Consider the following 21813-nt stretch of genomic DNA (forward strand, 5'->3'; position numbering starts at 1 on the left):
ACGGCTGGATATTCCCGTCAGTGCTTTCTCGCCACAAACAACAGGGGTTGAGTGGCACTGCTGTAGCATTGGAGGCTGTTTCTTCTCCTTCCTCTTCTCCTTCCTCTCCTCCACGCCCCCTTCTTCTTTTTCTCCCACTCTTCCCTGTTCTTTCCTTTGCGGTGAGCCAATATATTCCAGGAGGGCAGAAACCTCCTGAGGCTTCTTTTGGATAAGCAACAAGAGTAAATATGGGGTGGAGGGGGGGGGCAGGAATATTTGCTCATTCTTCTCACCATCAAAATAAGGTATCCGATCTTGCCACAAATCATTCTGGATGATGCAAATCCCGGCAGATCTCCTGACTAGGCCCTCTTCTCTCTCGTGGTTTTACAGATGCAGGTTTGGTTTATTTGTTCGTGCACAGAGATCAAAGATCAGTTCTCTCTCCACAGTTCCATCCCTTAGGTCTGCAGGGACATTATCGGCATCCTCGCTTGCACCTTTCCTCTGGGATTCCGTAGAACATAGTGGTCACCACCCTAAAGTTTAGCTCCCCGTTCAGACCCTAAAGGGTTAAAAGGCGGATTCGGGGAGACTGGATCTTTTGTCCCGTTACACGCCCGCACCCCACACTTGGGATTGCTGGGAGCAGAGCCCGGTTTAGCATTTGCCATCACTGGTGCAGACTAGGTCTGCTCTGTCACACTTTTGGGTTGGGGGTGCTGCTTAGACAAGGCCCCGGCCCGACTTTTCTGTACTTCACTTGGGGCCCCGAGGGGATGCTGCCCCCCCAGCCCTGCCCCGGAGGTCACTCTCTGTCTCCTACGCCCCAGGCCTCGCTCGGTACCTGCCGGACCCCTGGGGGGGGGGGGGGAGTCCTCGGCTGTCTCGGCTGCTTCCGGACATCCCCGCTGTCACCTGTCAGAGGTCAAGGCTCAGGAAGTTCAACTGGGCTTACAGCTGTGCCTCCAGCCAGTGCTGATTCTTATTTCGCTGCAGCTGGGACCGAGTTGTGCCCTTGCAGGCCCGCACCCCCCATCGGGGATCAGGCCCGGGGGCGACCTGCCCCAGGCGCACCCCCCGCCCCCCCCCCCGAGTTTCCCGTCCCCTCGCCAGGACCCGGAGACCCGCTCGCGTGGGCCGGACCGCGCGGGGAACAGGGTGGCCGCGGCCGCATCCGACCGTCGGGACGCGGCCCCGAGGAACACGCGCGTTTGCGGAGCCAGGCGGCCGCGGACCCCCCCCAGCCCCCCGGCCCCCGACCCCGCGCGTCCCGGCCGGGCCTCGGCCTCCAGCAGCCGCACCCCGCGGGGCGCCCCGGGCTCCCGCACCCCGCCCCTCCCCCGGCGCCAGCCCGGCCGGGGCCCGCGGGGAGCCCCCGCGCGGGGAGCTCGGGGCAGGGGCGGGGGCGGGGCGGGGGCGGGGGCGGAGGCGCCGCGCGCAGCCAATCCCCGGGCCGCCCCCTCCCCGCGGCCGCCGAGCGAGCCGAGCCGTGCCGGGGCGGGGGAGCCAGGCGGCGGCGGCGGCGGCGGCGGCGGCGGGAGGGATGGAGAGGGGCGGGGGGAGCGGGGCCGCGCGGAGACAGCCGCGGCGCTGCAGAGCGGCTGGGGCGGCGGCGCGGCTCCCGGTGCGGCCCCCGGCGCCCGCCCCGCGGCGGTGAGCGCCCGGCCCCGGAGGCGCCCGAGCCATGGGCTGCATCGGCTCCCGGACCGTGGGTGGGTACCGCGGCGGCGCGGGCGGGGGCGGGGGCGCGGGCGGGGGCGGCCCCCTCCGCTCCCCTCCGCTCCCCTCCCCTCCCGCCGTCCTCCCCTCCGCTCCCCTCCGCTCCCCTCCGCTCCCCTCCACCCCCCTCCCCTCTCCTCCCCTCCCCCCCTCCCCCCTCCCCGGCCCCCCATCAGCTCTCCTGCAGCCCCGCTCCCACTCCGCGTCCCCCCGCCTCCCCCGCCTCCCCCGCCGCCCCCTCCCCCCCGGGGCAGCCGCCCAGCACCCCGGCCTCCCCCTCGGGCACCCCCGCCCCCGTCCGGCCCGCGCGCTCCGCTCCCACCTCGTTCCCTCTCTCCTGTGGCCTTTTCCGTCGCTCCGGCCTCCCCGATCCGCTTTGTTCACGTGCACCTTCCCCGGGGCGGGGGCGGGGCGGGGGCGGGATGCGCTCGGGGCCTCGGGCGCGGGAGCCGGTCCACGCCCGGACAAACGGGGCGGGGGGGGGGGGGCCCGGGGGCGCGCGGCGGGGGCGGGGCGGGGCGGGGCGGGCTCCGGGAGGGTGGGGCCGGCACCTGCACCTGTCGGCGGGGGCCGGCGCGGGGCCGCCTGCGGTCGACCGGGCCCGGGGCGGGGGGCGGGGGGCGGGGGGCGGCCCCCACGGGCTCTGCCCCCGGCCTTTGCCCTGCTCCCGGCCCCTTACCCCCACCCCGCACCCACCCCAGGCTCCCGGCTCCGCGGTCCAGTCCAACCCTCTCCCCAAACCCCCAGCGTTCCCCCATTCCAACTCCCAGTTTCTCCCGCCTACACGACCCAGTGACCTCAGGCTGAGAGAATAATTCGTATTATTATTATTATTATTATTACAAACAAACTCACTCTCCGGAAGCCTGATTCTCGGAGACCCGATTTATTTCCACGGATGCTCCCCTCTCTGCCTTCCCCTCTTCCTGGGGTTCCCTCTCCCCTGCCCGCCCCTCGGGGCTCTGACTCAGCTCTGCCTCCCCTGCAAAGGCCACCTCTCCCTCCCCTCGCTCCTGCCCGGCCCCCCTCATCCCTCCCTTCCCCCGTCTGCCCCCTTCCTGCTCTCTCCGGCTAGGCCCAGGGGTCCCTAGGTCCTCTTCCCGCCAGCCATGGCCCCTGCTCTGCTCCCTCATCACTCCCCTGCAGCCCCGAGGGAGAGGGGCTCACTGAGGAGGGGCCCTACCTCCTTCCCACCCACTAATCACAGTCCCTTTGCCTTGGCTGTGTGGATGAGAGCTGCGTGCCTCCCCATGCTGGAAACCCCCGCACTTCACCCCTTCTCAAGAGCAGACCCCTGGCCCGAGATTCAGAATCACAAAACTCGGTGTGCAGGGGGACCTGTAAGGTCAGATGGTTCCAGGGCCATCTGATGCTTGAGTGTCTTCCCAGCATGGCTCTTCCCAACCTCCCAGGAGAGGCACCACCCTGCCCTCTTGCCAGCAGCTGCCTGGGCCCCAGGCTCTGGCTTCACCCGAACAATTACCATGGTCCTCCAGCCCCCAGCTCTCCAGGCATGACTTGAATGCCTGCTCTTTTAGTTCCTAGTTTAAAAATTCCCCTTCTTTTATCCCCCCCCCCCCGCCCCGGTCCCCCATCCCCCTTGGCTCCCCTTCCATCCATCACTGGTCCCCCAGCAGTCAGGGAAAATGATGGCATCTCATTCTTTGCTTTCTCTCCTCTTACCGTTTCTGGGTGAACATGCCCCAGTCCTGCCTCTAACCCCACCATCACACAGACGCACCAGCTCCAAGATACGAATCATAAAGCCCACATATAGGGAAGCTTACCTATATGGAAAGAAGTTCTGCCCTTCTTTCTAGAAACATCATGGATGAAAGGCACAGCTGCCCTATACTCCCATATAGGAACCCTCAGAGATTCCTCAGGACAGAATAAAGAACTGTTTTCCGGGTAAAACCCAACCACTGACCCCTCCACTTAAATAACAACAAATAAGGCCATATAACACTTTCTGTGAATGTGCTATTCTTGGTTGAGCTCAAAGGGAATATTTTGGCTCAGCATAACGGTTTGTCCTACCAAAACCTGGGGGAGAGTAGGGATGTAAAGGGAAATGTGCTATCAGAAGGAGTGGTGGCTGAAGGGGCTGCCCTCTGAGGCCTGGAGGGGGCCTTTTGCGGAGGTGGGGAGATGGGGGGTGCTGATGGTAGAGCAACTAATGACCCTGTGGCCACTTCAGGGAATGAGGTGATTGCAGTGGACTGGAAGGGCCTGAAGGATGTCGACCAGATCCACATGGACAGCACCAGCTCGCTGCACGGGAGCAGCCTCCACCGGCCCTCCACCGAGGTGAGGCCCCATGCCTAACGGCCCCATAACCAAAGGACTTTTATTTTATTTTTTAAAAGATTTTATTTATTTATTTGACACAGAGGCAGAGAGCAAGCAAGCATGAGCACAAGCAGGGGGAGGAGCTGAGGGAGAGGGAGAAGCAGGCTCCCCATGGAGCAGGGAGCCTGATGTGGGACTTGATGCAGGACTCCATCCCAGGACCCCAGGATCACGACCTGATCCAAAGGCAGACACTTAACCGACTGAGCCACTCAGGCACCCTAGGGATTTTTTTTTTTAAGATTTTATTTATTTATTTGAGAGAGAGAGAGAGTGAGCAAGGGGCAGGGCAGAGGGAGAGGGAGAAGCAGACTCTTCACTGAGCAGAGAGCTCTATGTGGGGCTCTATCCTAGGACCCGGAGATCATGACCTGAGCTGAAGGCAGACGCTTAACCAACTGGGCCACCCAGGAGCCCCTAACCAAAGGACTTTAAAAAAACAAATAAACAAACAAAAAACAGAAACCAAGGTGAACAAAGTCTCCCAGTTTGCCTGATCCTTGAATTATTTTCTTAAATTCCAAGAGAACAGCCCAAACACCCCTTCAGAGTGGACGCTTTTACAGAACATTTCTCCTACTTTCCTCAAAACACGGCCAAATGTTCCACACTGAGATCCTAATCCCCTAAATTAAACCGAGGAAAAACCTCTCTACTTCAGACACTTCTGGAAGTACCTGGGATGGGGGTGGGGTGGGGGCTACTTGCATTCCTGGGAGTCTCTGGGATCCCCACTCCCTTTGCTCTCTCCTCACAGCAAACCCGAACTGATTTCTCCTGGGATGGCATCAATGTGAGTGCAGCTTCCCCCAGCACCCCCCACCCCAGTGCATCCTAGCTCCTCTCACATCCTCCCTTAGATTTGCCACAGAATGCAGTGCTCCCGGAGCCCTCACATTCCCTACCGATCCCCCATATTTTCAAGGGTAGTTGGGGGATAAGCGTCCTTGGGTCTCCTTGGTGTAAGGGTTCCCTTTCACCTGCCCTCACTCAGTCCCTTCCTCCCAGAAACCCTGAACTCCCCTCTCCCCCTCCTCCCACCGTCCCTCTTCCAGCTCTCCATGGAGGACACCACTTCCATTCTTCCGAAGCTTAAGAGAAACTCTAACGCCTATGGCATCGGGGCCCTGGCCAAGTCATCCTTCTCAGGTGAGACTCCCTACCTGGGGATGCATCCAGACAGGAGAATACCCACCCCCTCCTGGTCTCAGTCTCCTTGCTCCTTGAGGCCTAAAGAAGACCCCGTCCCTGACCTATTTACCCTTTCTGGAAAGCCCTCCTGTCCAGTCTACCCCTCGTATGGAGCTCCTCCACTGAATGGAGTCCCGCGGGTCGTGGGTGGGGACCTGGGGTGGATCTTGTATGGGTATCGTGTGCTGTTCTGGAGGGGAATGTCTGGCCCCTCAGGGATTTCTCGCAGCATGAAGGACCATGTGACGAAGCCCACAGCCATGGGGCAAGGCCGGGTGGCCCACATGATTGAGTGGCAGGGCTGGGGGAAGGCACCAGCCATTCAGCCGCAACACAGCCATGAGGCGGTGCGCAGAGATACAGACGCCTACTCCGACCTCAGCGATGGCGAGAAGGAGGCACGTTTCCTAGCAGGTACTTATTCCGGGGACCCTCCAGAGACACGTTTTCGGGATGGTCAGAGACTGACCTTCCAGCCTGATCCCCTATGGCAGGATTGGCTCTAGGCATATGATGACCATAAGACTTAATTTTGCAATAATCTCTGATATCAAGAACTTTGATTGATCTGGGTAAGTGGCCTCCAACTTATTTTTATTATCAGGTCAGAAACTAAGGAGAATTACATGCGACTGGAGGTCCACCTGTTCCAGGTGCCTTCTCTCCCACATCGGTATAGGACTATCGGTATAGGACAAAAAGTCAGGGGCCTTGGACACTGAAAGTCCCTCCTTGTATCCATGTCTCTGGAGGAAAAAGAAGAAGAGGCACTAGGGAAATCCCTTCTAGACCTTGCCCCTCAGCACGTTGCTGTAGTGGATTCATTCACTTACGTGGCTCATTACTTGTGACAACCAACCATGAGAAGATCGGAGGGTCTGGGTAAGGAGAGCGTGTTATACAGAAGAGGACAGTGGAGTTGCTAGGAGACAGGCATACAGCGTACCTACCACGGCGACCAAGCCCCTATTGCAGGTCTCAATAAGAGACCTGGGAAGAATGATAGATAGATCTAGAAGAGAAGAGAGGTATCTCTGTGTTGGTGGTGTGGATGGTGGAGGATCAGTGGGGAGGGGAGACAAACATGTAGTGCGTAGGGGGTGGTTCAGGGCAGCTGGCAATGGAAGCTTCAACGTCCGGCTTTGACTAGAATGGGGACCCCTAAGTCTACCCAGGCTCCCTAGTCTATCCTCCCTTCCTTCTCCTTTCCAATTCCTAGAACTTTCATCTTGATACCACTGTGGACCTACAAGCCCGTGGTGTTCCCTGGGGGATTCTCTGTTGGAATTGAGCCCTCTCATTTAGATTCCTCTGCCGTTGACTACCTAGTATTAGCTAACATTCTTACGAGCTTCTGGAGATCAACTCCTGGAAATTCCTCATTTCAGTCCCTTTGGATAGCTCACCAGAAGACCCCTCAACTCTATCTGCTAAGAATCCTTGATCTGACCTTCTGGACTGTCCCACACTGTTTTGCCTTGTTTGGGGGTGTATGCGAAGTGTGTGCTGTCCCATAGATATAGTAGCCACTGGCCACACGTGGCATCTGAGAACTTGAAATGTGGCTCATCTCAATGGAGATTCAGTACGAAATACCAACTGGATTTCAAAGACTCGTATGAATAAGATAACGTGAAACATCTCATTAATAATTGTCACATGGATTACATGTTGAAAGATCATCTAATATATATATAGAGAGAGAGTTAAATAAGATATTTATAAAAATTAGTTTCACTTGTTTCTTTTAAATTTTCTGTACTATGGCTACAAGAAAATTTAAATTGCACAAGTGGCTTGCATGGTCTTTCTATTGAACAGCGCTGCCCCAATGTCGCCCTCCACCATGCACGTGTCTAAGGGTTCCCAGGGGTATCTTGTACCAACTACATTTCTTCTCGTAGGTGTCATGGAACAGTTTGCCATCTCCGAGGCCACACTCATGGCCTGGTCTTCTATGGATGGTGAGGACATGAGTGTCAACTCGGCCCAGGAGCCCCTGGGCTGCAACTACAGTGACAACTACCAGGAGCTGATGGAGAGTCAAGGTGAGGGATGGCCCCTCTGAGGCCCAAGAGGCCTCCCCAGCTTAACTGGGCTACTTCCCTTCCTGTGTGTTCTAGACTCTGTCCGTCTCAGCTTTCCTACGCTCGCCCCCCGTCCCCCGCCCCCGCCTACTCCGTTGTCTGCACTATTGCTGCCGCCTTTCATGCTCTGTAACCCCGCTGACTTCTGTGATTCTCTTTACAGATGCCCTTGCTCAAGCGCCCATGGACGGATGGCCTCACTCTTACGTGTCCCAGGGCATGTACTGTCTGGGGTCATCGGATGCCTGGGAAGCCAGCGACCAGTCCCTCATTGCCTCTCCGGCTACAGGATCCTATCTTGGTCCTGCATTTGATGACTCACAGCCCAGCTTGCACGAAATGGGGCCTTCCCAACTTGCTTCCGGATACTCTGCACAGGAGCCTCCACCTTTGCTGGGGTCAGACACTGACTGGGCTCCGGGGGTGGGTGGAGTGGACCTGGCAAGGGGCCCTGCTGAGGAGGAGAAGAGGCCGTTGGCCCCTGAGGAGGAAGAGGACGCAGGATGCCGGGACCTGGAGTCACTTTCCCCACGAGAAGACCCTGAGATGTCGACTGTTCTCAGCCGGAAGGTGTCTGATGTCACATCCTCAGGTGTGCAATCCTTTGATGAGGAGGAGGGTGAGGCTAACAACTAGCTTCCTCCCACTCGGCACCCAGCCTTCCACTCCCACCTGAGGGGCATGGCTGCAACGATACCCTCCCTCCCCCCAGCAGTACAGCTGAGACCCGGGCAGAAGACCGCGAGGGACCCCGGAGCTGCCAGTCCTCACCAGGAGAACGGGGAGCCTGTGGGATTTTATCCAGGCTTGTGCTGCAGGAAGCACGGGGCCGGGAACCAAGGCCCAGGCCAACAGATGGCTGTGCACGGGCTTGGCCGCAGGCCTCTGGGCCCGTGCTGGTGAAGCTCGGGCGGGGCTCCCGAGGACGGGGACAGGAGCGCGGAGCAGCTTGTGGCCGTCGACTGGACCCCAGCTCTTCACTCTGACTCGTCTCCAGGAGCCTCGGCCGTGGCTGTGGGAAGGCCGCCTTCCTCCGCCTTTCTCCGCCTTTCTCCGCCTTTCTCCTGCTTTTCCCGACTCATCCCAGCTCTGAGGAACAGACCTCGGGGGCTGTTGGTACGGCTCGACGGGCACAGGGGGAGCCACTTCACGTCGCGTGTCCTTAGAGGGCAGAGAGTCTGCCCTCAGCAAAAAATTGGCTTCTGACATCAGGAGTCATGGGGGAGGTGGACGTGGCAGCTGGGATGCCCAAGGACACAGCCGTGATTCTTTCTGTCAAGGCCTGCCCCGAGACCAGAAGGTCACTGAGGACACCAGAAGGTCACTGAGGACAACCAGAACGGCCGCTGTTCCAGGATCGCACTTCCCGTAGCTGGAAGGGGGATCCGGGGATCCGAGGGTCCGGGGAAGGCCCAGCCGGGGCTGGCTGCTCCAGCTCTTGCTCCCCTTTTCTGCCTTCTTCTGTCTCCTGCCCTGAGGGGGTGACACAGGATGCATGTGTCCTGGCCAAAAGGGGAAGCATGAGGGCTGTGTCTCCCTCCATCCACCCTCTAATTCTCTGGAGCTGTTTACACTTTTCTCTTTGCCTTTTCTACATTTTTATAACTTCTTGGGGACTCAGGGTTGAGTGGGGTGGAGGGAGGAGTCCGGTGCTGTCAGGCCCCGGCCAGGGGGGGCTGTTCTCTAGGAGCGGTGTGGGCGCTCGGCTCCTTTGCCCCTTCTTCAGCTCCTCCCAGGACTCCAAAGAGGGCCCCCCCGCAGGTGTTCCCCCTCCCTCCCGGGCCTGCTGTGGGGAAAGAGGAGAGTGGAGGATCCTTCCTTCCAGGACGGGTGACAGTGAGGCACAGGCCCCTGAATCGGCTTGTCCTCCCACACCCGCTCCGGCTCCGCTGTGGTGAGGGCCGCCGCCGCACTTCTGAGAGCTCCTGACAGCAGGGGACGGGGAGAGCCAGGACGCCACAGCTGTGGAGCTGGCTGGCACACTGCCCCGCCCCGCTGCGGTGGCACAGGGAGACTCTGGGTAGGAGAGAAGCTGAGAGCTGCATCGTCGCCTTCCCTCTTTCCTCGTGCCTAACTAAGGCTCCAGCTCCAAGGCCTTGTGTCCTGCCCACGCTTCGTCAGGGGTCCTGCCACTTTACCCTCTGCCAGGAGGGGAGCACCTGTCACCCCTTCCCAGACCCTGGGCAGAACTGTCCCCTCCCCACCCCACCAGACTTCTGTTTCTCGGGAATGAGGAGGTTGAGAGGTGGGGGGTTACTGTCCCTCTATGCCCCCACCCTCAAAGACTTCACACTCTCATCCCCATGTGCTCCTACAATGCAGCCGAGGCCAGGGGCCCGTGTCCCCCAGGGGAGGGGGACAAGGGCTTTCCTGGGGTGGGACTTTGGAGGACCCAGGAGTGGGCATGGTGCGTGTGGGGAGGCCAAGTCACCTTGTCCACAGCTGTCTCAATGGAAGACCTCGCTTTGTGTTTGGTCACGTGATGGGGTTCAGGAGGCAGCAGGACCTGGCAGCTAGCACCTGGGGTGGGGTTGGGGGGTGGCCGGGCGGGGGGTGACCTAGGGCGGTGGCCTGGCCGCCTGGCATGCCCTCACTGGCTGCTGGCCCTCCTGCCATGGGTCCTCTGGGTTTTGCATGCTCATGGTCCCCTCTTGCCACGGGTCCCTGTTCCTTCGCCCTGTGCCACCTGCTGTCTCAGTGTACCATCTTCTTTCTCTTCGTCTCATCTCCTCCGTGCCTACGTTCTGCCCCCAGACCACGGCGGACATCCAATCCAGCAGGTTCATTCACTACAGTTCCTTTTTGCTCAGGGCCTGTGGAGTTGAGAAAGGTGGACCAAAGCAGCGTTCTTGCCCCCTCCCTCCCTTCCCCGAGGAAGCCAAATGGTCCCTGCAGCAGGGGCTGAAGCTGTGAGGGAGTCTAGCCGACTTTACACGTGGAGGGGGCTCGCAGACCTCACGTCAGGTGGGGGCCTGCGTTTTCCGCTCTGAAGAGGGAGAAGAGCCGAGGAGCTGGCCTGGGACCCTCTTAGGACTCTTCTGCGGGGAGGAACTGCCTCTCTGGTGCTGGGGGCAGGGTGCATGGGGTTTGCTTATAGCCTATTCTAGGGGGAGGGGAGGGGCATGTGCAGGAAGAGGCTGGGGGGTGGGGGAGGGTCGCTTTTCCTTTGGGGTTAAAGGCTGTGCAGCACGTTTTTCAACAGTCCCGGAACAGGGCTGTTTTTATATTCTTGTGAATGAAACTGCTCTTGCTAAATGATTTTCCTTTGGTTGGGGGGGGGGAGGGGGGGATGCACTTTCGTTTTCAAATCACTTTATTAAAGAAAAATCCAAATTTCCCATTCCTCCCCTTCCACCGGCCCTCCTCCCCCCACACCTCCCTTCTTGCCCTTGTGCTTGGGAGGGGCTCTTGGTGAATGAGCGTATGACCTTCTCTTTGCCCTCACCTCTACGTCCCATACTCTGTCTTCCAGGTCTGGGAAATATCCATTTTTATGGCCAGTCTTAGCATGTTTTCTTAATGTGACATTCCCACCCCAGGCCCAAGAGAGATTCTATGACATATATTACAGAGAGAATTATATATAAATATATATATATAAATATTATAGATTATATACACATGGGCACGGGCTCAAATGCCCACTGCCAGTCCCCCTCTCCAGGCTGCACCCTCTCTCGGCCTGGGGAGGTGGAAGGGATGTCATGTTGGAGGGCGACAGGCTGTGTTCAATGGTACTAAACAGAATGTGGTGGCACCTCTGACTATGAGTGTCTTATTTGGGGGATGATGGAGCCTGGGCACAGGGGAGGGGAGGCAGGAGGATGTCAGACAGGGGGTAAAACTACACAACTGGACGGGCACAAAAGGAGGGAGCAGGGGAGCCGTGGGTGTGGAAATGAGGGCTTCTGGGGGCTCAGAGCACCTGGGACCACCTCATAGGAAAGGCAGGCCAGCGGCAGGCACCCTGTCGCTGATTTGGGGAGGAGGGCCTCTGACTTCTGAGCATGGGAAGCATCAAAGGGGCCTGCCATGTTGACATTGAACCCCCATCTGTCCACCTCTAGAAGACGAACACAAAGAACTAGTCTCAGTAGGGCTGGTGGCTGAGAGACCCTGTAGCCTGGCTGCCCTGAGCCTCGGTCTTGGTGGGAGAAGCCCCGGCCCCAGGAGCTGGAGGGCACAGCTGACCCTTAGGCAGGATAGATCGGGGAGGACTGTAGGGAGGTGAGGGTTAGTTCCCAGGAGTGCCCTGGGACCTGCAGGGCGAGGAAGCCATGCCTGGTGTGAGATGGGGCGGATTTGTGCCTGAAGGAGGCATGAATGCTGGGCAGCAAGACACCTGCTTCCTGCACAGAGACCTTTTATCTTGCAGGCTGCCTATATCGCGGCCAGGGGAGCTAGGGGACTGGCCCTTGCCTGGTGGCAGGTAGTGGGAGCCAGGATGGAGGAGGAGGAGGCAAATATCAGGGAGCAGCTGTAAGTGGGAGAACAGGGTTGGGGGCTCTGAGAGTGGCGTGTGGATTATTCCTGAGTGTATCCCGGGCCATCAGCCCACGAGGCCATGAGGTTCTCCCATCTCCCCCCAGGCCACAGTCACTGTGGGCTTCCCCCTGTGGAGACTGGCGGACACGGGGCAAAGCCAGGAAGGTGCTAGGAAGGTGCTGGAACAAGAAGACCAGGGGACTGTGGGGGCTGAGGGGAGGCAGGCAGAGGCAGGGTGTCTCCCACTCACATACCAGGGAGACTCGGGAAGCCCTGTGGAGTATCAGGTCCTTCACTGGGGCCAGAACCTCCTGCCTGTCGCAGAGGGCCTAAATAGCGGACTATCACTATCACATTTTAAGATTCCCAGAAGGGGCCAGGACGATGGTGTGAGGTCTCCAACTTCAGGACATACCCAGACACACAAGTCCAGCCTCTGGCCTGGGCCCCCGGACGGTCTTTAAGAGGAGATCCTGGAGGCCGTCAAAGAATCAGCTCGTCCTCGTCCTCCTCATCAGTGGATCTCAGACTCGGGCCCTGCAGGATGTCAGCGAGCTCCTCCTCCAGCCCCGGACTCTCTCCCAGCTCCAGCTCCTCCAGCTCACCCTCCACTTTGGCTGGAGCCTCGGAGAGCAAGGGCACTGGGGAGGGGGAGGGTGCGGGGGGCTCTGGGGAGGCAGGAGCCCCAGTACCATCCTCAGGCAGGCTCCAGGCCTCGGTGGGAGGGGGTGGGCCTCCTGGGTTCTTCCGAGTGGACGTCGTGCTCCGGAAGCTGGCCAGGGGAGGGCGGAGCTGCACCCCAGACTTGGTGTGCCCCTCGATGGCCTTCTGCAGCTGGTGGGGAGAGGGAGGGGATAAAAGTAGGAAGAGAAAGAAGATGGGTGTGAGAGGAAGCAGGCAGGAGAGAAGAGCAGATTCGCACAAGGAGCACCGGAAGGAAGGATGTGCAGTGGCAAGTAAAGAGGCCTGGGGGCCAGGTCCACCTGCGGAGCCGGGAATCTCAAGCTCCTCTGACAAGGCCCTATGTCATGACTTCAGGCGTCCTTCAGCCATGTCCCATCTCTGCCCTCTTTTTCACGGGCCGTTGCCCGAGCACACACAGGAACCTGTGACTCTTGCCCTGAACCCTCCTCTCAAGCCCCCATTCTGTGGAAGATGGTGGGGGCAGCCCCCTCCACCCGCCACCTGCTCCCCCCACCCTGCCTGTCTCCATATGACAGAGAGGGAAATGTGGGGGACCACCCAGATGTTAAACCATCCCCTCCCCACACCCTTACTTATCCTGTGCTGCTCAAACGGGACGTGCCACCTTTACCTCCTCCAATGCCAGCACGCCCCTGAGCTTCCCCATGCTGGTCACATAGGCAAGGTGGAGGCCAAGGAGCGAGAAGAGCGTGTGGGTCTGCGGGGAAAGAGCAGCGTGTCAGCGCGTGTCCGCCCAGGCCTCCCCTGCCCTCTGCGGCCCGGAGCAGTCTGAGGGCAAGCACTTGCCTTGTGCAGGGATGTCTGCTCCACCAGCTGGAAGGGGGATTGGTCGATGCAGCAGTAGTCAAAACAGACAGGCTGGCTCAGCTGCTCCTGTTCCCAGGCCTCGATCTGCCGGACAGAGGGAGGGCAGTCACTCCCCATCACGGAGGCCCCTATGACCTCAGACCTGCAGCCTGACCCCAGACAGCCCTCCCAGCCCCACCCCAGACCCTGAAATATGCAAGCAACTGTCAACAGCTCCCCCATCACTAGACCTCCCGCTTCTTCCCAGGGGCCAGCACACCCCCCATCAGGCCCCACATCCCCTTCACCCTCAGGCACTTCAAGCACAGCTGCCTGCATGTCTTCCAGCTCTTCCAGCCCCTGGTGCCCCAGACCCTTGTCACTTCCAAGCCATCTGCTGGGTCTCGTTTTCCCCCACTCCTGTAACACCCACTCCAGGGAAACTAGACGTGCCTTCCTGAGTCTGCTTTTGTTGGCCCACCCTGATTGCCCCCACCCTGACACTCCCAGGAGCACGATTTTTCATCCCCAAAGTGCTTTGCTGGTCTCTCCTTTTCAAAAACAACATGGATGGCACTCAATCTTTTACTGGAGTTTGTCTTACCTCTGCCTACAGGACAGAGGTGAGGATGGAAGCTCTTGAGAGTGTGATGTGGGGTTGCCCACCGTGTGTTGTGGAGAGTCCAGCACATTTGCCTCTTACAGATTGCAGGAACTACTTGTTGGGTCTGAAGAGCTGTACTGAATCACGTGGCACTTAGTTGACTTGAGTAAAACCATTTTTGTTTCGTCCGTGATAGAGGCATGGAGGCATGAAAGCTTGAAGGCCTCATCTCCTCTTGATTTTAGATATCCATGCCGAAATCCGCAAGTTCCAAAGTCAGGTTAGCTCTGACTTTCATAATTGAATCTCAAATTTCCTGAAATCCCTTTTCACTTAGTACCTTCTGAATGCTGTACTATCTTATTTTCCTACTGTCCAAATCCCCACGTCTCAAGCGTCAGAGAACGTCTTTGAAGGCCGCCTCCTAGTTCTCGTGCCCAGTGGGTAGTCCGCAGTGGTGTGCTCTCCATCTGTCCCTTCGGGTTGTTCTGGACCACAGCCCCACCTCCTCCAAACCTTGTTCTCCCTGACTGAAGGTTCACACTGGGCTTGGCTGGCTCTCACAGCACAGGATGACCACTCAGCAGGTGTGCTGTAGACATGATTTATTTGTAGGACCCTTGCCAACCCTGGTTTGGTTGCTCCCGTCCTCCTGGACCTTTCTAGGATCATTTCCTGCCTTCCTTGGCTCCATTTTTGTCTTCCCTTGAGGACCAAAAATAACAGAACTGTTTCCAGCGCATGACCACCAATCACTTCTTCTGGGCCAAGCATTATTCGAGTTGCTTTACTCCTTGAGTGGTCTCCAATGGCCTCTCATCATCTCCATCTTACAGAGGAGGACACAGAGGCACAGAGTGCTTCAGTCATTTGCCCAAGATGACACAGGTGGCTTCCGACCTTGACTGCCTGGCAGTCACATTCCAGGAAGTCCCAGCTTGTGTCCAAGGGGTGGGGGATGTCTGCTTCGGGGTCTGACATGTCCCACTATTTGCAGAGGCTCAGCCCTAGTACCAAACCGGAGCTCTAACTGTGTGTACTCCTAACAGAGGAACAGATTAAACACTTCCGGTGACGCGTGACTGCACTCTTCCACTCTTCCCAGAGGCGTCACCTGAATATTGCCAAAGGTGCCTCCTCCATCTAGTCTGAAAACTGGCTTCAAAATATCCTGCATTTTTATTCCTATTGGATCTTATCCTTCTTAAAACAAGTTCCCGGTGGGTGACATGGAGATATCTAAAGTCTTTATCTTTAGATATCTTTATCTTTTTTAGATATCTAAAGTCTTCTTTGGGAAAGACATAAGCTAAAAATGTATGCTTTGTCTTGACCTCTGACTGCACTTTATTTCCACTGGTTGTTAAATAGCCTCACTGGTCAACCAGCTTTTCCTGCTGGTGTACTTTTGTGAAGAGTGTGATGATTGGGTTAGTACTCGAGCAAAGCCCTTCTCAACCATAGTTATGACCCATCTGATTCCTGCTTAGGGGCAGGAACAAGAACTATTTTTTTTCCTCTGTGCTCATGGATTCGATTTTTCCAGTAACCATTGATCAGAGGGGTGTGTATTTTGAGGTGTGACCAGGGGAGAAGGGGAAGACTTCCCTTCTCTCCTGTGACTCCCCGTGCCCTCCTTCATTTGATGTGGACAATCAAGGAGATGATTGTTTTAAAATAATATTCGTTAAGGTTCTTTGTCATCTACATACTTTTAAAGCTCTGCCTTTACTGCCTCCACAGGGGAACTGCATTCTTTTACTAAATGGAATGGCTGCTAATGGACTCTTGTTTCTCGGCAACCCTGAGGTCAGTTCTGACCAGGACTGCCCTGCTGCCTCCTTCAAATCTTTACTCCACATCTGTCTGTTCTTCACGGACAAGCCCGTTCCAGGCTAGATTTTCTCTCATGGACTCAATAACAACGTGTTTTTTTTTTTTTTTAGGAAATAGGTGTTTGTCCAAATGAGACACCGCTGATGATATTTGCTCTTGGTTTTCAGTTCTTTCCAGTCTTGCTTCCTAGCATTTCCTAGTTGTCCACTGTCTCAGGGTCCTGGCCAATCCAGCATTGTAACCTCCCCCAGGCACCGACCATTCTAGTTTCCGTGCTGCTCTTCCACATTGGTACGTGTAACTGTTGGCTGCCTGGTACATTTTATTTTAGGCAAGCTCATCCTTCCTGCACAGCCTCCACCTGGTCCAGAATATCCCTAATGTCTGTAAGATCTAAGGCCCATCTTAGCATGATGGTCCCATCTATGCGTGGAGGCTCAAAACCTTTCTCTTCTGACCCCTCTGAGAATACCACCCAGTTTCCCCCACTGCTGAGCGATGTGCCCATCCTTTTCTCCATAATCACATTTTGCTCCCAACCTCTCAAAATGCTTTCTGGCCTAGATTCACATTTTATTCTTACAACAACACAATGGAGCAAATGAGCAATGTCTTCAGAACAATCCCCACCCCAGATTGCTGTTTCTCTTACCTCTTCAGGTGACATGTTGTCCACTAAATCCGTTGACTCCTAGAGAAGAAAGCCATAGGTCCAACTTCTTTCCATTTTTCTCCCCATGGCAGCTGTGGTTCCACTAGCCATTAGCCAACCCTCCCATGCCAGGGCCAGAGATGCCTGCTTTCCTACTTGTCATTTCTGTCCTATGTTGAAACTCCTCCATGGTGGGACCTCCTCCCCCTGATTTAGGGACCATAGGTTTCTCAGTTCTTAGAGGCATGCCCCCTTCCCCTTCCGCCCTTCACAGCACATCTGCTCTCACCTGGGTTGTTTTCTTCTTCATGGGGCGAGGTCTGCCAAGTAAGCAGCGCAGCAGGGACCGAAAGACAGAGGGTCTTTGATCTGAGAGGAGTGGTGAGCAAATGGAAACAGAAACAAAGTGGTATCTGTCCTGGGAGGAAATGAGTAGGGGGACCTTCCAAGGGCCCCCTGACATTTTGCCACACAAACTGTTCTTCCCAGATGCTCCACCTCCATAGACACCCTCCCTTCTACGCTCCTAAATCAGCCCTTGCCCCAACTCCTTGGGGCAGTAATAAGGAGATTCGGTGATTAGGACTCCCTTCCCACCCTCCCCTGTCCTCTTCCCCATGGTAGCAGCTCTTAGATGGTGGAGAGCCCAGAGAAAACCCAGAAGGCATGAGGGAGGGTACATGCTGGGAGAATCTTTACCTGCAGGCTCCGGTGCTTCTGGCTGCTGTTTGTGGCTGGGCAGGGGCCCATTGGACTCTTCAGAGGACAATGGGGCAGATGGTAAGGGGTGAGGAGGAGAGAGAGGAGGCAGCTGTAAGGAACAGTAAAGATTCTTAGTCCTGGGGAAGTGGCTGCCTAGCGCCTTCCTGCCTCTATCAGTTGGTGTCCTGGAAAGTCTGTCTCCATCCATTTACCCCCACACCTGGTCAGAATTCCTATATCCCTCTAAGTTCTCATTGGTACCATCGTCTGCAAACTTATCTCCTTCGGCCCCCGGCTCCCCAGGAACACTGGTCTCCTTGACTTTCTCAGTGACCAGCATCCCCTCTCCCTCTTCCTGATCTTCCTTTTCCCCATCCTATCCTCCCCCAGCCCTTCCCTGCTTGGTCACCTCGGGCTTCCCAGAGAGGTCCTCATCTTCATCCTCATCCACAAAGGCAAAGGACTCCCTTCGGCCCTCGGGTGAGATGCCTTGGTGTCCCTTCCCATCGTAGGGCAGCTCAGACAACTTCCTGGCCATGTCCTGGGCCACCCGCAGCCTCCGCTCAGGGCCCAAGTGGCGCTGCAGGAGGGACTGTAGCTCTGAGCGCTCCACGGAGCCCAGCAGGATCATAGAATCTAGGGGAGAGCCAAGCTCAGCCTGAGTGCCTGCTCCATTCCCCTCTGCCCATCACCCCGCTCAACAGGATTGAGTGGGGGACAGAAGTCCAGCCCTCCTGCTTCCTTTTCTAGCTTTTACTCTCTCTTCCTGAAAACTCATTTCAAACATCTTCCAGGATTGACCTTTTATTTCACTCATTTAGCGCTTAGAGACCCAATTGATGGTATACTAATTGGTGCTAATTTATACTTATTTTGATGCAGCCTTTCCTTTTTTTTTTTTTTAAAGATCTTATTTATTTATTTGAGAGAGAGAGTGTGTGTATGTGTGCACAGAAGGAAAGGGAGAAGCAGACCCCCCACTGAGCAGAGAGCCCGATGTGGGGCTTCAATCTCAGGACCCTGAGATCATTACCTAAGCCAAAGGCAGATGCTTAACCAACTGAGCCACCCAGGTGCTCCAATAAATAATTCTTTTAAAAATTAAAAAAAAAACTGTTCATCCAGAACAGTTTCTTCTGTCCCTCAGGTTGGACACTGAAGGACAGCTACCATTTAGCTAAGTAGCAAAGAGAACCACATCAGGGGCTCCAGATTTGCAGCTGAGCTTCACTATTCATGAATTCCCAGTTTATGAATTTGTCTCCTGGCTAAAATACAGGCATTTGTAAACCCCAAATCAGTGCTCAAGATGCCTTTACTGGCATACACAGACCTGCACAGAGCAGCAAACCTCCCCATGCACACATTCCCAGCTGAGGTCGGAAAAGCAACATTCTGCTTCTTGTCTCAGCTCCCATAAACAAGCATTTTTTCAGTGGTCTACTTAATGCTGCATTTGCACATTTTTGTGGGGTTTGTGTTGGTAATTTTGCTGTTTAAGACCCTCCCACCCCCCACCCCAAGCAGGAAGGCTGTGATGTGCTTTATGGAGAAAATATGTGTGCTAGGTAAGCTTCGTTCAGGCATGAGCTGTAGCCCTCTTGGCCATGAATTCTAGTTAATGAATCAACAGTATATATTAAATAAGGTGTCTTTAAAGAAAGACACACATAAAATAAGTTTATGCATTCATTATTTGAAGAAAATGTGACCGGAGGAATCTAACTCTATATTTTCTCCAGGGCGACAGTTCAGTATAGTACCCCTAATTCAGTGTTCACGGTGACTTTAGAGAACATAGCTGCAATGACTAATGAGTATTGGCTGTAGTTCTCTAATTGGATTTTTTAAAAGATTCATTTATTTGAGAGAGAGAGAAAAAGCAGGAAGGAGGGGCGGGGGAGAGAAAGATTCCTAAGCAGATGCTCCACTGAGCATGGAGCTCAACACAGGCAAGGACCGATTTCACAATCCTGAGATTACCATCCAGAAATTATGACCTGCGCTGAAATTAAGAGTTGAACACTCAGTTGACTGCACCACCCAGCTGCCCCTCTCTAGTTGGATTTTTAACTATCTTCTTAAGCTTGTGTTCTGGCTAGTTTTCCTTCTCAAAGATGTTGTGTTCCCTAAGGAACATAGGCTGGGTATCCTGTGGCAGACCAGGTGGTCCCAGAGATAAGCCCACACTACGGTGTCCCCTCCACCTCTGTGGAGCACCTGTTCAGGTCACTAGCTCAGGGATCTGCTTCCTTTTTTGCCACTGACCTTTAGAATCAACCAGTGGTAAAGTCTTGACTGTGGTGGTCTGGAGCAGGGTTCGCAATTCCCCGTATGTGCAAGTAGCTGAAACAAACTTCACATCACGAACCATGATGTCCTCAACAAATATGGTAAATTTGCTATGGGGGAGAAGGCATGGGGGGTTAGCCCTACCACATGCTTATTCCTTTGCCATCCCTTCTATTCCTCCCATGGTTTGCCACGCATTCCATCACTCATAATATTAAGTACATGGGAACATAAAAATAAGTAAGAAGCAATGTTTTTAAATGTTGACTCTAACCTCAGTCTCAATCTCAGAACCTCCCACCCCTACCCCATCAAGTCTGAACTAATTCCAGCTGGTGCCCCTGACCTGAGCTGGTTCCAACCAAGGTCAGGCAAGTAGGGTAGCTTCTTGACCTGGATGATGCTGTCATAGAGGGAGGGCTGCAGGCTCTGAGCCACCATGTTGGCCAAGATGACAGCCACCATCATGGGCAGGATGTGGGCAATCTGACCCGTTAATTCGAAGCAAATCACAGCTGTGGAGACTGTGTGGGATACTGCACCGGTCAGCGCTGCTGCCCCTAGAATGACATGGGAATGTACTGGTGGGTTAGGGCTGCCATTCTTAGCATGGAGGGCAGTGAGGATGGGATGGGAGACATGACCCTGGTCAGTGCCAACACTCCTGATATAAACATCTGCTGAACTGTTAGAAAAATCCTTTTGATCTCATTCTATATACTTTAGCAATTTACAAAACCACTGTGTGTGCACAGATTTTCATTTATAAAATGAAGATAGTGATGTCCTATGTATTCCTTGCTTTTAAAAGTTTGGATTGTTCTTCTTTCTTTCTTTCTTTCTTTCTTTCTTTCTTTCTTTCTTTCTTTCTTTTCTTCTTTCTTTCTTTTTCTTCTTCTTCTTCTTCTTTTTTTTTTTAAAGTAATCTCTATATCCAACATGGGGCTTGAACTCTCAACCCTGAGATCAAGTCACATGCTTTTCTGACTGAACCAGCCAGGTGCACCAAAAGTCTGGATCATTGTTGACTAAGCATTTTAAAATCCAGTGATAGCATTTTACATTGGACCTCAGGTTTTGATGTCAACAATTTATGAGAGAAGAGAGTCAAAATCCAGGATTCATGCTGTAGTCTTAGAACAATGACACCTGTGTCAGATCCTGATTCTACAACTTCTAAACTGTATGAGTAGAACTTGATTCTTCTGGAATTCCATACTCTCATCTCTAAGGTAAAAAAGATCATTAAATAAGTTCTAAGGCCCTTGCAGTTCTAAAATGTTATAATTCTATGAACTCTTTGAAAACAAAATCTGTCTTACTTGTTTTTAGCTATGTTTCCCATCAACAAAAATAGTTACTAGAAGGTATACATGGAAAGAGAACAAGACAAAGTCACAAAAGAGAAGGGCGCAGATGGTAGAGCATGTGATTCTTGATCTCACGGTGGAGTTCAAGTCCTACATTGAGTGTAGAGCTTACTTAAAAAAAGAAAAATTGCAAAGGGAAATATTGGGATGGGATATTTTTACAGGATGGTGTACACGATATACTCCAGAACATGAACTGTCATAGGAGATATGTATCCTGGGAAATGTCCACCAGGGAAGATGGGGTGACACCTGAGAGGCATGGAGATGGAGAATGAGAGCAGATGACTCAGATGACTCTTACTGACGAAGGAGACTTCCATAAAGGACTGTGATGGAGGAGAAAGGTCACCATATGCACTGGAAAGCTGCCTAATGCTTCTATATCTATGTTATGGGGTTTTGGTGAAAAAGAGGAGGGAGGAGGCATAATCATTTTGAAGATTATACTGTTCACTGTTTTAGGCATGGTTTTGGTTGGATGGGATTGTAGATTTAGTGAAAAAAAAAAGATTATCACAGATTCTCAGAATGATAGAGCTGTAATATACTTTAGAAGTCATTTTAGACTAAAGAAACTGAGATGCAGAAAGGTAGCTAACTTGCTCCACAGTCATCCAGGTGACAAGTGGAAGGGATGAGTACAGAGCCCATGTTTCTCAGTTCTTAGTCATGGACTCTTTTTTTTTTTATTATTTTATTTTTTAAATTTATTTACTCATGAGAGACACAGAGAGGCAGAGACACAGGCAGAGAGAGAAGCAGGCTCCATGCAGGGAGCCCGACGTGGGACTCAATCCCAGGTTTCCAGGATCACGTCCTGGGCTGAACGCAGGCGCTAAACCGCTGAGCCACCTGGGCTGCCCTTAGTCATGTACTCTTAAGTCCTGTCAAAATTAGCACATCTGCAGGTTGGGATTATCCAAGCCAGTCACCTGTACTGTTGTTTCTATGAGTCTTTGGAAGGAAAGAAAAAATCCCTTACCAAACATTCAGACACAATCCTAGGTGCTTTCATTCTTATCATTTAATCCCTATAATCCCTTT

General features: G+C 54.5%; 2 protein-coding genes across 2 annotated transcripts in view; one reads left to right on the forward strand and one right to left on the reverse strand.

The window, feature by feature from the left end:
• Nucleotides 1-1452: 1452 nt before the first annotated feature.
• Nucleotides 1453-8911, forward strand: FAM131B (family with sequence similarity 131 member B). Its single transcript, XM_072762814.1, has 7 exons — nucleotides 1453-1697; nucleotides 3905-4014; nucleotides 4814-4849; nucleotides 5112-5205; nucleotides 5464-5661; nucleotides 7152-7295; nucleotides 7498-8911. Exons 1-7 carry the CDS (start codon nucleotides 1670-1672, stop codon nucleotides 7968-7970), a joined length of 1083 nt encoding a protein of 360 aa, XP_072618915.1. The 5' UTR covers nucleotides 1453-1669; the 3' UTR covers nucleotides 7971-8911.
• A 2181-nt stretch (nucleotides 8912-11092) lies between these two features.
• Nucleotides 11093-21813, reverse strand: part of CLCN1 (chloride voltage-gated channel 1) — a 30146-nt gene continuing 19425 nt past the window's right edge. Inside the window, exons 15-23 of the mRNA XM_026018345.2 lie at nucleotides 19743-19956; nucleotides 19373-19506; nucleotides 17514-17740; nucleotides 17102-17213; nucleotides 16692-16771; nucleotides 16403-16441; nucleotides 13311-13415; nucleotides 13135-13221; nucleotides 11093-12653 (exon numbers count right to left, since the gene is read on the reverse strand). Coding sequence (XP_025874130.1) covers nucleotides 12303-12653; nucleotides 13135-13221; nucleotides 13311-13415; nucleotides 16403-16441; nucleotides 16692-16771; nucleotides 17102-17213; nucleotides 17514-17740; nucleotides 19373-19506; nucleotides 19743-19956 — 1349 coding nt within the window. The 3' untranslated portion in view covers nucleotides 11093-12302. The remainder of the gene's footprint in view (nucleotides 12654-13134; nucleotides 13222-13310; nucleotides 13416-16402; nucleotides 16442-16691; nucleotides 16772-17101; nucleotides 17214-17513; nucleotides 17741-19372; nucleotides 19507-19742; nucleotides 19957-21813) is intronic.

The sequence above is a fragment of the Vulpes vulpes genome, chromosome 7 (assembly GCF_048418805.1).
Source record: "Vulpes vulpes isolate BD-2025 chromosome 7, VulVul3, whole genome shotgun sequence".
In the NCBI taxonomy this organism is placed as follows: Eukaryota; Metazoa; Chordata; class Mammalia; order Carnivora; family Canidae; genus Vulpes; species Vulpes vulpes.